Raw genomic sequence first — 16,150 nt, forward strand, 5'->3', positions numbered from 1 at the left:
GTCCAGGATTGTTTGGTAACAAAACGAAGGCTAGCTAGTGCCATGCTCGAAGTTACTTTTTAAGCTTCTCTTCAACTCAACGTTTAAGCGTGAGGCTCCAGCACTTGGCTAAGTAGCCTGACTTCTGGCTGTTATACACAATTGTGGTCTCATTCACAAAGAAGCCCTTCAAGCTAATCCTGCCAAACCGACCACATGCTGGAAAGGTCAGACCACAACACCGGGAACACTGTCCCCTACTCTTTTCGAATAGTGTGTGGGATCTTTAACGTCCCACAGAGTTAACGAACAACTTCCGGCTTATCGTCCTCATCCGAGAAGACTTGAGAGTCTAACCATTTGCAGATGTAGTTACAAAGGCAGATTTCAGTTATTTAAAGACCCTGAGTGTTGGTCCGGCCGGAGTTGAACTCACGACCTCCCGCGTGACAGCCCGGTGCTCAACCAACTGAGCCACCGGTGCGCGGTTTAAAATCGTGTATTGGAATATTCGTCTTGAAGTGTCTCGAGTAGACATAAACTGTAACCCTTAGGCCCTAACATACGTACAACAACCTCACTATTACTCTTAAGCCTGTTGTTAAAGTTTGTTATCTTCCCTGCGTGACGGGTGCATTTTATGCTTCTGTAAGCCTGTAAAGAACAGAATATTTCAGGGCGTTTCAAGAACTTTCGAGGACCAAACCTTCTTGCAAATACCACTTTGTATATTCCACAAGCAGATTTGACTGCCACCATTATCAGAGGGCCCCGATGCCGACGCCAATATAAGGCCATCATGCTGTAGTGCCAAGGTAGAGATCTCCTCTGTGTGACCCATGAGATGCCGCTGAGTACCTGAATGAAGATCCTCTATAACCACAATGCAACCACTGGTGTATGCAAAGAGCCCTGAAATCGCAGAAAAGAAATGGAACAAAGACATGAGCGTTTTATTGGCAGGGGCATTACGAGGTTTAAACTCTTTCGTTTTTTAGCTTGGGAAGGAAAATGACAGTGGTCCTTTCTTATTGCTACGAAGAGGTTTGCCAAATTGCAATCTTTGTCTCCGCTAATCAGGAATCAGGAATCAGGGCAGTTTATAATGGTAAATCCTTAACTTCAAGTTGGAGTCTGCTGCTCAATACCTGTGCTTACGTTCCAAATTATCTTTGAATTCAAAACTTTTAATCACTTTCAAAAATATGGAACCAGTTCTTTCGGATTCAGACAGAAGTATGCTACAAGTTTTGTAAGTGGAAATGACCACAGCTTCGGCAAAAATAACAACGGCATGAAACAAGATTATTGGTCAAACGATAAATAATCATGCTGCACGAGAGGAACGCAATTTGACGTCCACAGCAAAAAGCTCGCACCAACTTTCTTTAAATGACCAACTTTTAAGGTTTCGACGAAAGCGTGAACATGCAACAGTCTCTCTCATTCTCTTTCTTTACTATAATCATTAAAATTTTGTCAGTCGCCCATGATTGGTCAAATTCCCTATTACAATTCCTTTAGCGACGAACAGGCAAAGCATTTTCAAGAAATTGTCTTCATTGTAGTTAATAACAGATATCGCAATCAAACACTTGTGCACATGCAGCAATAAAGAATTGTTACGCGAGGGCAGAGGTTAGATTGCCAATTTACGAGGTTTATGGACAATGGGGAGGCACGACAGTACCGCACGGTTTGGAGAACGAACCCAGAGCCCCTTAAAGAAATAAGTAAGTGGCGATATCTAAAGATATGTCAAAAAGTAATGTGGTGAGGTTCTGACAATGCCAACGGGACCAAACTCATTATCACTGAAACGCCCGAGACGCATTTTTTATTTTAATTTACATCTTTAGGGACGAAAGCTCCCCTTCCTGTCCAAAAATGCCGCCCGAAGGTATTCTGTCTTTCCACCCCCAACCCCACTTAGTGTTGCTCAACAAAGCTTCGGCACTGAAAATTGTTCGTTGTTGTTGAAATGGGTTTAACTACCATAAATCCTATATTAAGCCCCCACCCCCACCCCCGGGGCCCCCATCCCCCCGGGAGGTTATTTATTTCAGGGACGTTTAAGGGGGGCCTTAATAGAGAGGAGGGTTTATTTAATTTAGGGAAACGCATTACCGGTAACAAAAAAAAAAAAAAAACAGGCTAGAGTTACGGTTCCCTTCTTCGTGTTTTGGATTAGAGCAATGGAGATTCGAGTGATACAAGGTATTTGCAACATTATTATTCACTTGCGGGACCAAATCTGAACTTCCACCATAAAAACCATAAACTACACCGGATCAGTCGACATGAAGTGTTACTGACGTTAATAACTAATACAGTCTATCATTTAGCGATTTAATTATGAAGGATAAGGTTGGAGGGTAAGGGGGGTGGGGGGGGGGGGAGGCTTAATAACTTTCTTGCTGTGAAAAGGATGGGGGAGGGGCTTAATAGAGGATTTACGGTATGAACGTTGCGTGTTCTGAGTACGTTTCTAAACTGTTTTGACCGAGATTAGGGATCCGTCACAACTTACAGTTGTTGATATTGACTCTCTGCAGAGTTCAAATGAATTCAGTCTCTTGGAGCATATTCAGAACCAACAAAATTTCCGGCCAATTTTGAAGGTGGCTTTTTTTCAGTCGCCTTCGCATCAGCCGGCCGATGATAATGATGATGATGAAGCATCTTTTTAACTTTGCAAAGAGTTTTGTCTAAGCCTGCTTATCACTTTCCAGCAAAACGAATTGGCGGTCACCGACTTCGTTTTTGATATCCAGCATTTAAAAACAAAATATAGGGTGTCTTTAGATGGATCTTTTGTTGACATAGAGACATATTATGGCACATCAATGAGTGCATCTTGTTAAGAAATTATTGGTGTTTCCTGTGATACCATAACTTTGCCGTAACGTGAAACAGTTGGGTAAATTCAGTCCTTCCAAATATAGTTCAGTATGTTGAAATTATTCAAGTTGGTCTGAGCCTCCTTGAGTCAGCTTTGAGGTGGATAGATCTCCTTATTACCTGTGTCAAATTTCCAAACCATGTTTTTTCTTCCATTTCCATTGTATCCAAGAACAGATTTAAGCTGGAGTCCTGCCTGGTTAGGCGGAGCTGTGTATCTCCGTTCAGGTAGGGTGGAGACCTCTTTGCGTCGCTTGTAATGCTTCGTGACCACTGGCGGTTGGAGAGGCTCTGTTTTCTGAAGTTTAGCTTCAGAGGCATTGGGAATATTGAAGTTCAACCGCCTTGCGGGTGATTTATTCTTGGTGGGAGAGATCTGGAAGAGAACAACATCTATTACAAAGTAGTCATACAATTAATAATTATCCCCAAAAGGTCAATTCCCACATTCGGCTCATTCATTTAAGCAACGAACAACCCTCTGGGTTGAACTATAGCCGGACCAGCACTCAATCTTTTGATAACTACTGAGAAAGTACTGTTGCGGAGAAATTTAGTGGTTACCCTGTGACACATTTTCTTGTGCATGCGCAGTAAGCTCAAGAGAACGAGGTTTCTGTATTTTTCCTGCCAGATCAGCACACTTTTTTGTACGCAAGATGAAGATAAATTTTTGTCTTGTGGACCTATGACCGAGCAATAATCCCGTCGAACAAGCAATGCCTTTTTAATTAATGACAGGAAGGAAGATAAACCGTTCCCCGTCCTCCACCGCCTCAGAATTATTGTTGATTTACCCAGTGGGCCGTAAAAAGAACCAGCAGAGTCTGCTATCAAAGAATAACACACAAAAAGCTACAGTAGGTGTTGTGGTTTGGCTTAGCCATGGTACATGCTATGAAGCGGACCCCAGCTCTGCTGTGTTACCCCCATAGCCAGAGTGAAACCTGAGTAGTTCAGTAGTAGACTTGAAGACCAAATGTCCGCCTAGGATTTTGGGTTCAGGTGAGTAACACTCAGAGCATCCGACCGCACGGTAAACCATGATAGAGCGGTTTTCAATTGAGTGTTGAAAGTAATTAGCGAATTGCTTTGGTTTATGCTTACTTCACTCAGTGATTGGTTCAAAGTTCTCGCGCCACTTTTTCAACCAATCAGAAGTGAAACCAAAACCAATCGTGGCTCGCGCGTACACCTTTTCCCGCTCTTTGTGTCGGTTACTTGTAATTAGTTCAAGTTTTGATTGGTTTACCAGAGTAGTGTCTTCGTCCTTTTTGATTGGCCAAAGTAATTACTTTCGTTTTGGTTTTACGACACTCGATTCAAACTCGCTCTATACCTCACAGACAGATGCTACAGTAGACCAAAACACTGGAAGCTGCATCCAAACTACAACGTGCGATCATTTGCATGTAGGTTCTGATTCGTTCCAGAGTTTATAAACACTGAAATGTCGTGAGACGAAGCCAACGGTTTATCGTACTTATCTGTGATGACAATAACTGAGGTAAAGCATTTGCAGATGTCACTACAAAGGTAGCCGAAGTTCTCGTTATTTTTCTTAAGGGAACCTCTACTCCCACAAAAAGATAACCTTTAGAGGAAGGGAAAAGTGTTCGAATGTTGACACAGAGTGTCTATCTTTAAGGGATTGTAAAGATAATTTCCTCTTCTTTAAGATATATTTTTGTAGGAATGAAGGTGCCCAAGTGACAGCCCGAGGGCTGGTACGCACAGGGTTTAAATCCACTACCTCCCTCATTTAAGGAGGCTAGAAAGGGTTTTCCAACACTGGGTTTATAGTGGAAGTTTTCTTCCGGTTTTCGTGATTTTAGGTTACTATAATCCACTTTGACTTGGGCTGACGCGAGCAGCGTAAGTAAGGCGTGTGTGACTTACACGCGCGCTCAGATGAAATGCCTTTCCAACTCCGAGTTTCCACAGCCTTGTAGCTACAGACAAGCTAAGCGAAAATTAAACGTGCAACTTACATGCCCATTTCCATCTACTGGTACTTGCTGAAGGGGGCTTTTCTTTGGAGAATGGTGGTCACGCACTTCATTGTATGGCACGTGTTCGTGAGTGACAGAATTTTCGTCTTCATCAAGAACATCAACTTGAATCGGGCTCACATCAAACTGAGGCGGTTCGTACGTGGTGGGTACAGGGACAGACTTCCTTGGGGTGACGGTGTGAGGCTGTGCGCGGGCTGGACTATATGGTCTTTCAGGAGTTATCCTCACACTTTTGTCTGCAGAGAAAGTTGAAATAAATACCAATTATGCAACGCTTTCAAGTGATAGACTATGAAATATGCCACAAGTCACTTTCTCCGTATACAAAAATGGCTTAAGGCGAGGGCATGACTGAGTACTTCGGGAGAAATACAAGTGACAAGCGGGATATTCCACGGTGTCCAACTAGCAAGTGTTAAATAACAATTTAATGCCACGCAGTCGAAAAAATAATGGCCAATACAACCAATGTTGTGCACAGATGCGAACCTATAAAATCCGGAGAAAGGGGGGCCAGGAAATTTTCGCGAAAGCGCAGCCCCACCCCAACGAGAACGCACATTGGTAGAAATGCTGCTTCCAGAATTCTAAGAGCTTGAAGTCCTGAAATTTTCAGGTTTCTCTACGCAATTGCTAAAATTACGTGCATAACTGCGAGGATCATAGCTTCACTTGATTGCTACTGTATCGTTAAACACATTGTGTGTGTTGAAATGGATAGATTAGCTGTCGGATAGATTAACTGTCGGATGGCCAGACTGAAAAGAAAATGAAATGGAGCGAGAGTCGAGGAGAAAAAAAGGGCCTTTGGGGTTCTCTTTGAAAACAAAACCATTTCCTGAAAGATATTTTCTCCTTAAATGGGTACTAAAAAGCAAATTTGACTTGCAAAAACAATTTTCGTAATTTATGTATTGATAAAGACTATTCTATTAATTATTTTTTCATGATGTGCATAACAAATACGGTTACCGTCAATTTTGAGTCGACAATCTTATACAGGGGTTACTTTAAGTTCGGTCTTCGTTCAGTAGTTCCCTACTTCTTTTGGACGTGCTGAATTACAGATGTTAATACCTGGAGCCTCTGAAATGTAGCTTTTCTGTGGTTCTCTCCCACTAAGAAAAAAAATACGACAACAACAATAACAACAACAAAATGCTATACTAAGGGCGTTTTCCTTTTGAAAAAGTGGCCGGCCAGACACGTCAGTTTGCAAAGAAAATGCAAGAATTTTAAGGAACACTTGCGTGATAATCCCTCACATTCTTCGAGAGGAGTATATAACATCCTCGAAATGTGTTAATTTGAAGGCGTTGTAGAATTAGTCCTTCCAAGTGACTAGTCTGACCGGTCATTTCTGTCATATGGAGAGCGTCCTAAGTGTTCTCCGTGATGAATTGTCCAGAAAGTGACAGAAATGTTTATTTGAAGTGCGGGTCATAGACTAAATGTACAAGTGATCGTCGCACTTAATTGGACAATTCAAGCAACTGCCTCTTATAGAGCAAGTTTCAAATCAGTGTCGTAAAACCAAAACCAAAGTAATTACTTTGCCCAATCAGAAAGGACGGAGACAATCCGGTAAACCGAAGTAAATACACGTAGCCGACACAAAGCGCGGGAAAATGTGCACGCGCGAGCCACGATTGGTTTTGGTTTGACTTCTGATTGGTTGAAAAAGTGGCGCGAGAACTTTGAACCAATCACTGACTGAACTAATCATAAAGCAAAGCAATTTGCTAATTACTTTCGACACTCAATTGAAAACCACTCTAGAGCAAGTTTCAAATCAGTGTCGTAAAACCAAAACCAAAGTAATTACTTTGCCCAATCAAAAAGGACGGAGACAATCCAGTAAACCAATCAAAACTCCAAGTAATTACACATATAGCCGTCAAAAACCGCGGGAAAAAGTGCACGCGCGAGCCAGGATTAGTTTTGGTTTCACTTCTGATTGGTTGAAAAAATGACCCGAGAACTTTGAACCAATCACTGACTGAACTAATCATAAACCAAAGGAATTTGCTAATTACTTTCGACACTCAATTGAAAACCACTCTAGAGCAAGTTTCAATCGAGTATCGTAAAACCAAAACCAAAGTAATTACTTTGCCCAATCGAAAAGGACTGAGACAATCCAGTAAACCAATCAAAACTCCAATTAATTACACATATAGCCGACACAAAGCGCGGGAAAAAGTGCACGCGCGAGCCAGGATTAGTTTTGGTTTCACTTCTGATTGGTTGAAAAAAAATGACCCGAGAACTTTGAACCAATCACTGAGTGAAGTAATGCAAAACCAAAGCAACTCGCTAATTACTTTCGACACTCAATTGAAGACAACAACGGAAACACATGAGCCCGACATAGCTCAGTTGGTAGAGCATTGTACCGGCATCACAAAGATCATGGGTTCGAATCCAGATGAAGCCACCTGAATTTTTCAGGTGTCGAAAAGAGACAATTGCTTAAATTGTCCAGTTAAGTGCGCGGATCACTTCTAACGTTGTCCACAAACGGTGGAGATAACGACCTTATTTTTGAGAAATGTGAAGCCTATGAAACTCTTGAACTTCAAAATGTCCTATTCGCTATTTTCACACTTTGTTTGCCCCCCAAATTTTGCAAAAAGCCATTGTTTTCAAATAATCTTGGGAATATGCAGTGTTCCCAAGAGCATTTGAAAACAATGGTTTATGGAAAATTTGAGGGGCAAACAAAATGTATTATAGTAGGGAAGGTGAAAACAGCGAATCCCTCTACCACTCAGACATGGAAAATTGACTGTTTGGATAAGCATTGCTTACCCTTGGGTCTGGACCTGCCTTCCTCTTCCATGAAAATCCCACAACAAAATGGCCTCCCCAATGCTGACAACACCAAGGTAATCAGGAGTAAAAGCTACTTGCTGAATATGGTCTGAATGACCAATGAAAACCTAAGACGAAAGAAACGTTACTTGGGGTCAATCAGTTTGTTTAACCCTTTAACCCCAGAAAAGGCCACAATGACGAGTAAAATCGTCTGGCATTAGACAGAGTAAAATCGAGTAAGGGTTACTCTTGGAGGAAAAGGGTTCATGTCAAGAAGGGTGGCCATCTAAAGTAAACAATACCCGCAATACGGGTCAATAGCCCATGAGGCGAACCCGAATGGGCTATTGACCCGTGGCTCTTGAGGGCGAAGGGTGTAATTGTTTTTAGTATCACCCAACTAGTCGGACAGAAAAGGCAATGATAAAGTTAACAAATACAAGTTGAAGAAATATTTATTTGGGAATAAAACGAAAGGAAGCGTCACGCTTTTCGCTACTCGAGGACTATTACTGATAGTCCTCTAGCAGCGTAGCCAATCAAAATGCAGCATTTGCATTAGTCCACTAGTTTGGTAATACTAATCAGTATTATTCTTGCAAAAAAATTTTAACTTTTTACAAAATAGATGCATGTTGCTTCGGATAAAACAAAAGTATCTAAATTAGTTTCTATTTCGTTTCTATTTCATGTTTCCAGTAGGAAATGGCTCCTAACTCAGTTGAGCAATGAACTGCCCCACGTCAGCCAAAAAGACACGAAAAGTTAATTGGAAAAGTCCTGGAATACAAGGTATATAAAACGGAGGCTCGTTTTCATAAGCAGCCATGTCAAAGTATCCCTTCACTGTACTTCTCAAGGAAACTAAAGCAGCAAACATTACCTCACCTTGAAGTAACCCAAACAATAACACCAAACCTCTTGTTTTAAAACAAGTCTAAAACATTTGAAAAGCCATTTTTGGGGCTTATTAAATTGCCTGCAACATGGCGTGCATTTCATTTCTTGATATAACAGAAAAAAACAATATCACCCTCACACTTTATGGATACAACCCTTGAATTTTATTACAATCCAGTTCTCTGATTTCCTCAAAGCATTTTTCTTCCCGATAATTACAACATTACCTGAAAGTTGATGTCTAATCTCATGTGGTAGTCCCAGATCTTGACAAGCCTATCACCAGCGGTTGCTAGGTGCTTCCCATCACGACTAACATCCAAACTTGAACAGCTACTACGATGAATATCAGACACCTACATGTGAAGCAAAAGAAAAACCTTTTGAGTTATCACTGAATCTATCCCACTGAACAGAACAGTGTTTCGAGATTTGGATTATTTTCAAGGTTTAAAAGACCTTAAAGCCAGTGCCTCGTTCACCTGCAAGTTAAGGTAATTCCTCAGTTTTGCATTGCCCATTCCTTCTGCGCACGACTTTCGTGTCATTAGCGCGTGCACATGAGCACGTGCGCGTAAAAAACGCAAGATATTTCCCTCAAACTAAGCCCGATAGCGAAAATAAATGCTCCTTTTCTCTCAAACGAGCACGGTGACCCCCGATTTTTCTTTTTCAGGTATTTGTTAAGAACAATCTAATAAAGAACATGTTTGAAGAGGACGAAAAGTTTGATAGTAGAACATGAATTTTTTTGGAAAACAGTTCCGTACTGGGAGTATTTTGGCCAAGGCGAGCAGTTTAAGCTAACCACGGAACTGTCCTAAAAAGTGCACCATTCCTACAACCAGGCAATCAAAAACGGCGTAAATGAAGAAATACTGCTTATGTGCATAAAAGAAGTTTATTTTCAAAATAACATTTTGCTTCTTTCAAGTAACCAAGACTTAATTCTGCATGAAGGTGATCCGAATTTTTAACGCGCAACCAGTAAAAATATCCCATTTTAAGAGCCCGCTGACGCGTAAACAAGCTCGATGACCCCATTTTTTTAATTGCTTCTTTTAATGTTCATATCATGAATGTTAATATTATGCCAAGTTTCCAAAAAGTTGATAGTAGATCAATTTCACGGGAATTACCTCAAGTTCACTGAGAATGTTTTCTTGACAACATATACTCTTGGTGAATGAAATGAATGTATATTTAAGTGCGGGTTGGAGACGAATCAGAGAAGTGCACGTGATCCTGCACTTATCAGGACAATTTAAGCAATTGTTCCACCAACTGAGCTATGAAGCCACACAGTTGAGAGCAGGGCAATTTGTTGATTCAAATCCCGTTGGAGCTATGGCTGAACTTTTGAGATGTCTATATAAGTAACAATTGCTTAAATTGTCCAGCTAAGTGCAAGTATCCGGCACTTCTCTATTTCGTCACACTCTTAGAATAGTACAGTAAAAAGTTGGCCAGAATTCTTTGAGTCGATTCATTCGGGTTTTACCTCCGAATTGGCGAGGGTCACAAAACAGAGCAAATCCCCGGTTCTTTACAAGGCTAGACCACAACACCGCGAGAAACTGTTTGCCGTACTCTTTGCGAACAGTCCCACAGAATTTCCCTGAGGTGGGGTTGTAAGGTAGGTCTACGGTTTGCAGTCCTTATTTGAGAAGACTTGAAAGCCTTTCCATTTGGAGATACAATCACAAAGGCAGCACTTTCTCCCACTTATATTTTGACCCTAAGTGTTAGAACTTCGGCCGGAGTTTGACCCCTCAACCTCCCACACGGAAGTCCAATGGTTTACCAAACAGCAAACAGGATGACGGTTAAAGGACGCCACATAAACCCAGATTGCTACGCAAACACTTCTTGAATCTCTACAACAACAACGACCGCTTGAACAGAAGACTGCGAGGTGATTTTTGTTAGGTTACGTTAGGTTAGGTTAGGTTAAGTCGTTAGGTTTGACTCCCACAAAGGATCCGTCAGATTTTTTTTCGATTATGACGATTACCCCTTGGTCACCATTGCAAATAATTCGCTTTATTTAATGCCACTTGTACTAAAGATTTCCAGAAAATCGCAAAAAGACAAAACTTTATTCACATATATTTGTAATGTCTGAGCTCCTAGGACTTCTTAAAAAAAGGAAATTAGCGTGTAGGGCAGCGTAGTAGTTATTTTTAAGATCAAGCCTAACGAGAAAAAACATCTGATTTAATGCTTCTTACTTGTTTTTGGACCACAGGAGGTTAGTATTGCGTCCATAGAGACGTTCGGCATCGCGTATTTTTCGGAAAACGGCAAACCTGAGTGTCACGTGACATGGCCTTGCGGTCGATTTTGCAGTCTGCGGTTAAAGTTCTGACAGCTGGATATCCTTCTTACAGTAAGTGATTTACCGCAGCGTTTTTCAACTTAAAATTCTGTAGGAACTCACGTTTAAACCTATAAGTTCAAACGTTTTTTAATGCCTTAAATCTTGAATTAATGTTCACAATTTTGCCGATTATTTGCACATCCTTGAGAACGCTGGCTCGATTGAATTCAAACATGTAAGGTAAAACATTATCCAACATGGCGTCGAACCTCGACTTTTGCCACTACGGCAAACGGTAAACCGCTAACCGCGGATTGAAGTTTGCGGTCAACTTTGAAAATGCGATGCTAAATGTCCCTAGTGGAAAAGAAGAAAAAGTGGAAAGAGAGGTCTTCATTGAAAATGCGGACCTGGGGCCCGTTTCTCGAAAGTCCCGAAACTTTACGGGCCATTTTCGGGTGCCACAATTCCCTTTGTATCTCAAGAACGGAGAGGATTTAAGTCGTCAAACTTCACAGTTATTTTTTTCTGTGTTGCCTTGAAAACATGTTGAAAGATCGGCTTTCCAAAACAAGCGGTTGGCAATTTCACAAATGGCTTTTCGGGCCCGAAAAATTTTCTGGACTCTCGAGAAACGGGCCCCTGGAGTCCGTTTCTCGAAACTCCCGAACCTTTTCGGGCCTTTTTCGGGTGTCAAAATTCTCTCTGCATCTCAAGAAACGAGAGGGTTTAAGTCGTCAAACTTCACAGTTATTCTGCTTCTTGTTATCTTGAAAACATCTTAGTAAACTGCCTGTGAAGTTTGACGACCCAAATCCTCTCCATTCTTGAGATACAGAGGGAATTGTGACACCCGAAAATAGCCGGTAAAGTTTCGGGACTTTCGAGAAACGGACCCTGAGCCGAGAAAACAATACAATTGAAAGGTGCTTTAACTTGAACAAAGCAACATCAAGGCACAATTACATACCTCACTCAACAGGACCCCATTTTGAGAATGAAGTTTCAACAGCCTGGCATTTGAGGTAACCACTAGCAGCTGTTTAAGTGATGATGGCGAGAAACAGACGTGCAAAGCAGTGTCCACGATTGATCTGTCTGTAGTTATCGTGCTGATGTCGACACGTAAAACCTGTGATCAATTGAATAACAATACAGTTGAAACCTCGCTAATTCGAAGTAATTTCTGTTTCCCTTGCAACTTCAAAATAACAGGATTCAACTGCCTTTCCTCTCACTTTTTGGGTATAAGATGTGGTTGAAGACAAATCATATCAAAGCCGCGTAACATGCCCTCATCAGTTGGATAACAAAATAGTACCAATCAAGTGAATATAGTGCTTATTCTGGGTTGCCACTCATCAGAAACAAACAAATTCCCTGACCTTTAATTAGGTCAATAATTACATTTGATTCAGCTTCTTTTGAAGACCATCAATATTCTTTCTTTTCGTTTTCGATTTATTTGCGCTTTTCACACGATTTTGTGCGCAAAATCTTGTGAACTGTTTACCAAAAATAAAATTCCCTGACTTTGAAAAGATTTTAAGATTTTCCCTGTCTTTTTACAAAATCCCCTGACTTTTCCCTGACCGTGGCAACCCTGTTATTACAAGTTCTGATTGGTTACAGATGAGGTGATAAGCACTTTAAAATACCTTTCACTCCAGCAGCGCAAATGAAACAAAATTACTTCTCCAATCATTTTGGTAAAAAAGACATTTTGTTAGTTGGTTATTCCATTTTTGTGTGATCTATCAGCTTGAATCGCCCAGCATATGTTCTTGACAAAAAGAGTAAGAGTGCTCTTAATTTAGAGGGGGAAGCCTTCGCGTTTCTTGTTTTACATAAATAAATTTGGGTAAACTTACCTGTAAGCAAATGCTAGTATATGGCGTGCAATTCAACAGGCTTTATATGCAATTCCTTTTGAAATAATTCTGTCTTCAGATACCATTTCAAACGATATTTTTTTTACAAGAAGATCCGATGTAAGATCAAGTCAGTGATTGCTTTACACCGTCTGTTAGCAAGATATAGAAAGATTTCACTCTGTCTCAATCACTGAACTCACTGGTAAGTGTGATCAGGACTTGAAAATAAACGCGTCCCAGTTATTCGGAAAAGTCAAATATTAGTATAGTTACGACAAAAGTCTGAATATAAGGAAAGGGGGTTGACGTCATTACACACAACTGTGTCCATGAAACACCTTGTTTGTAAGGTATTTATTCCCCAATGTTCCAGTGATTGTTTGACAAGTGACGGCAAGGACGCCTTGTTGCAAACAATGGTACAATTTACATGTACATTATCATTCCCTTTTACCCCACCTCATCCAACGACCTGGCATCGGCAACAGTCACTGTGTACTCCGATGGTCCAACGAAGGCCAACCGCAAGCTATCCTCACTCACACTTAGCAAATGTGGTCCAAACTTTGCACCTGTTGCTACGGTGTTGGACAGAAAGCGAATCAGCTGGAATCCCTCATCATTTGCATTGTACAAAGCAAGAGAACCTACAAACCAATTTACTTTTTTAATGATATAATGGCGCCTAACTTCAACAATAATCAATTTACTGCACGATGCTGTAAGCTGTGCGCAATTCGGTGAATTCTTTTACATACATTTTAGAGGAGAACATACGTTTCCGCCTCTTTTAATTTGGCATAATTTATAACATTACCCAGACCCCAGAGCATCATTACAACCAAATTTAGCGTCCCAGTCAGTGACATAAGATGGATGGTTGGATTGTAAACATGAGAGGCTGGGCGTTTCCTGGCAGACTATCACCATTCATGCGCGAGGTGTCTTTGGCATTTCCTTTTGCTTGTCACTGCTTACCTGGTGCCAAATACCTTACCATTTTAACAAAATCTGCTGATAATTATGCCAGATGCCTTTTAGACCTGATTTCACTAGTGCGCAGTGCCGATGGTGTTATGCGCTGCATAAATTCCTAACCACTGGATTGTTGGTATCGACAGCACTTATCTACTAGATATTGATCTTAGTTTGTTTGTTATTTAGTTGTTTAAGCAGGTTGACGTTTTGGCACCTATTCAGCTGATGCGGACCTGCTATACCCTCACGAAGGACAGCCACAATACCGGGAACTTCATCCCCTACTCTTCTCGAATACTGTCAGTGTGGATTCTTTACAACCCACCCATTAATTTGTGGGCGATTTCATTGGCTAATGTACGTCACGTGGTGCAAACTCCCAGAACAGTTATCACGCAAACACCCGTTTGCGTTGATATTTGCCCTGCGAAATGCTGCAGCGATCATTCCGGTTGAAAAGAAACCGTGAAAGCCGGGGGAAAAAAGGAAGCAGAAGAGTTTTCATTTTACATACTCGTTTTCTGGAGTCTAGTGATAGTGTCATTACAAAGCTGGTTGCAAATGCTGTTCCGGAGAGTACAAGAAAGTCAACAAAACATGGAATTCGTAACATTCGTAACGTAAAACTATGTAAAACTGGCTGTAATATTGCAGCTCACGCTTGGCGTAGCAATCACTCTATTGATTTCAACAATGCCTGATTAATTGACAAGGGAAACTTCCAAATCCGAAAAACTTTGGAATCTTGGCACACCGCTAACACTAATAATACCGACAATAAATCCAAGCCTTTGCCAAGACAATACTCTATTCTTTTAGATTAGCGCATTTTTCCCTTTTATCGTTTTTACAATTTTTCACACTTCCGTTTTGTATATATTTGCATCTCGCGCATTTACATCTTAGTTTTTAAAGGCTTTAGTCTGGAAGCCGAAAGCTTACGTTTTTATGTAATATTTTTAACCAGAGAACGCTTTTTTACATGAATATGTCTCCAAAACCTGGTTACTCTACTATTTTTAATAGTTGCATCCTGTTCACTGGGCAAGTGAATTACCTAATGCTCCTGCACTGTGCATAAACTCTCCATTGGGTGTGAACAACAAACCAGTCACTTGGCCCGAATGATTATTATGCTCAGCCAAGAGATTTGTAGACCCGACATGAAACACCCTGACGCTGCCAGACATAAATCCACAGGCAAAACATTGCTGCAGAGGATGATATGCAATAGCACAAGGAACCTCTCCGGGGGCACGGAAGTCAAACAGCTGTGCAAGTGTATCAAGATCCCAGACTCTAATGGATCCATCTGCCGATACTGTGGCCAGATAACGGTGTGTTGAATCAAATGACATGGCTAAGATCTTGTTGGTGTGAGATCTCATTAGGGTGGAGTATGTGCGTGCAGATACATCCAAAACACCAAGATTCCCCTGAAACAGAACAGTTTGAATATGAATGCATCTGTTGAGACAAACAAGGAACCTTCAACATCTTCACACTGTTATGAGACAATGATAGGCAATGCCACAATGTTCTAGTCAAGTTAAAGTGTATATATTAAGCTCATTGAGCCTAAGCCCTGAAGGGCAAGTTTTTCCCAGCATAATGTGAAAAGTTAAGGGGACAATAATTTATTACAGTACGACCAAGAAATCTGCAGGATAAAGCCTCTTCCGAAACAGTTAAAATTCAGTGTTATCTAAAAAATTCTGAATGAATTGTCTTATATCTTGTAATATAACTTCTTACATGCACTTTTGTTCTTAGCAGAAGGACAAGATAATCCAAGAAAAAAAAACTCTTACAACAACTTTATTCCCGAATTTATTCACTTACATTTTCACTTATTACTTACAGTTTTTGTTCCTGCTAACACAAACAATCCATCGCCGGATATGCTGACAGCTGTCAATGGTCCCTCATGCTCTACAAGATAAAATAGAAGTTACTAGTACTGTCGGTAGTATTTTAAATGATTCCATTCAACCCACAGAAAAGTTGACTGATAAACAACGACTCCATGTCTTACATAAATTTCTCTTGATTTACATTACATTTTATAGTGTACATACATGTTCTGTGAAATGTTTCCATTAATCAGTCTACAAAATCAATGGACATGAACTTTCAATGCTGGTATAGAATACATAGTTTACAATATTTGTGTCAGTGGTTATATCACATCTACGATCTCTTGGCTTTGCCCTTGTTTGCCATAAGCATGTGATAACACAAAACCAAATTATCAGATAAAAGCTCATAATAGTTGAGAGTTGGATTGCCATAATTTAATGCCACTAACTCCTTCCATTACAAATCTTCCTATGAATATATGTTTGGTCTTTGCTACTCTGTCTTGC

At 40.7% G+C, this 16,150-nt stretch overlaps 1 protein-coding gene across 3 annotated transcripts in view; it reads right to left on the bottom strand.

The window, feature by feature from the left end:
* Positions 1-16,150, bottom strand: part of LOC138060201 (WD repeat-containing protein 90-like) — a 50,939-nt gene that overhangs the window by 16,319 nt on the left and 18,470 nt on the right. For all 3 annotated transcript variants that reach the window (XM_068905933.1, XM_068905932.1, XM_068905935.1), the window contains 10 exons: positions 15,646-15,716; positions 14,842-15,220; positions 13,266-13,453; positions 11,903-12,064; positions 8,840-8,968; positions 7,707-7,837; positions 5,973-6,013; positions 4,872-5,131; positions 3,001-3,256; positions 686-891 (listed from right to left, as the gene is read on the bottom strand). In XM_068905933.1, coding sequence (XP_068762034.1) covers positions 686-891; positions 3,001-3,256; positions 4,872-5,131; positions 5,973-6,013; positions 7,707-7,837; positions 8,840-8,968; positions 11,903-12,064; positions 13,266-13,453; positions 14,842-15,220; positions 15,646-15,716 — 1,823 coding nt within the window. The remainder of the gene's footprint in view (positions 1-685; positions 892-3,000; positions 3,257-4,871; positions 5,132-5,972; positions 6,014-7,706; positions 7,838-8,839; positions 8,969-11,902; positions 12,065-13,265; positions 13,454-14,841; positions 15,221-15,645; positions 15,717-16,150) is intronic.

Source organism: Montipora capricornis, chromosome 8 (assembly GCF_036669925.1).
Source record: "Montipora capricornis isolate CH-2021 chromosome 8, ASM3666992v2, whole genome shotgun sequence".
Lineage (NCBI taxonomy): Eukaryota > Metazoa > Cnidaria > Anthozoa > Scleractinia > Acroporidae > Montipora > Montipora capricornis.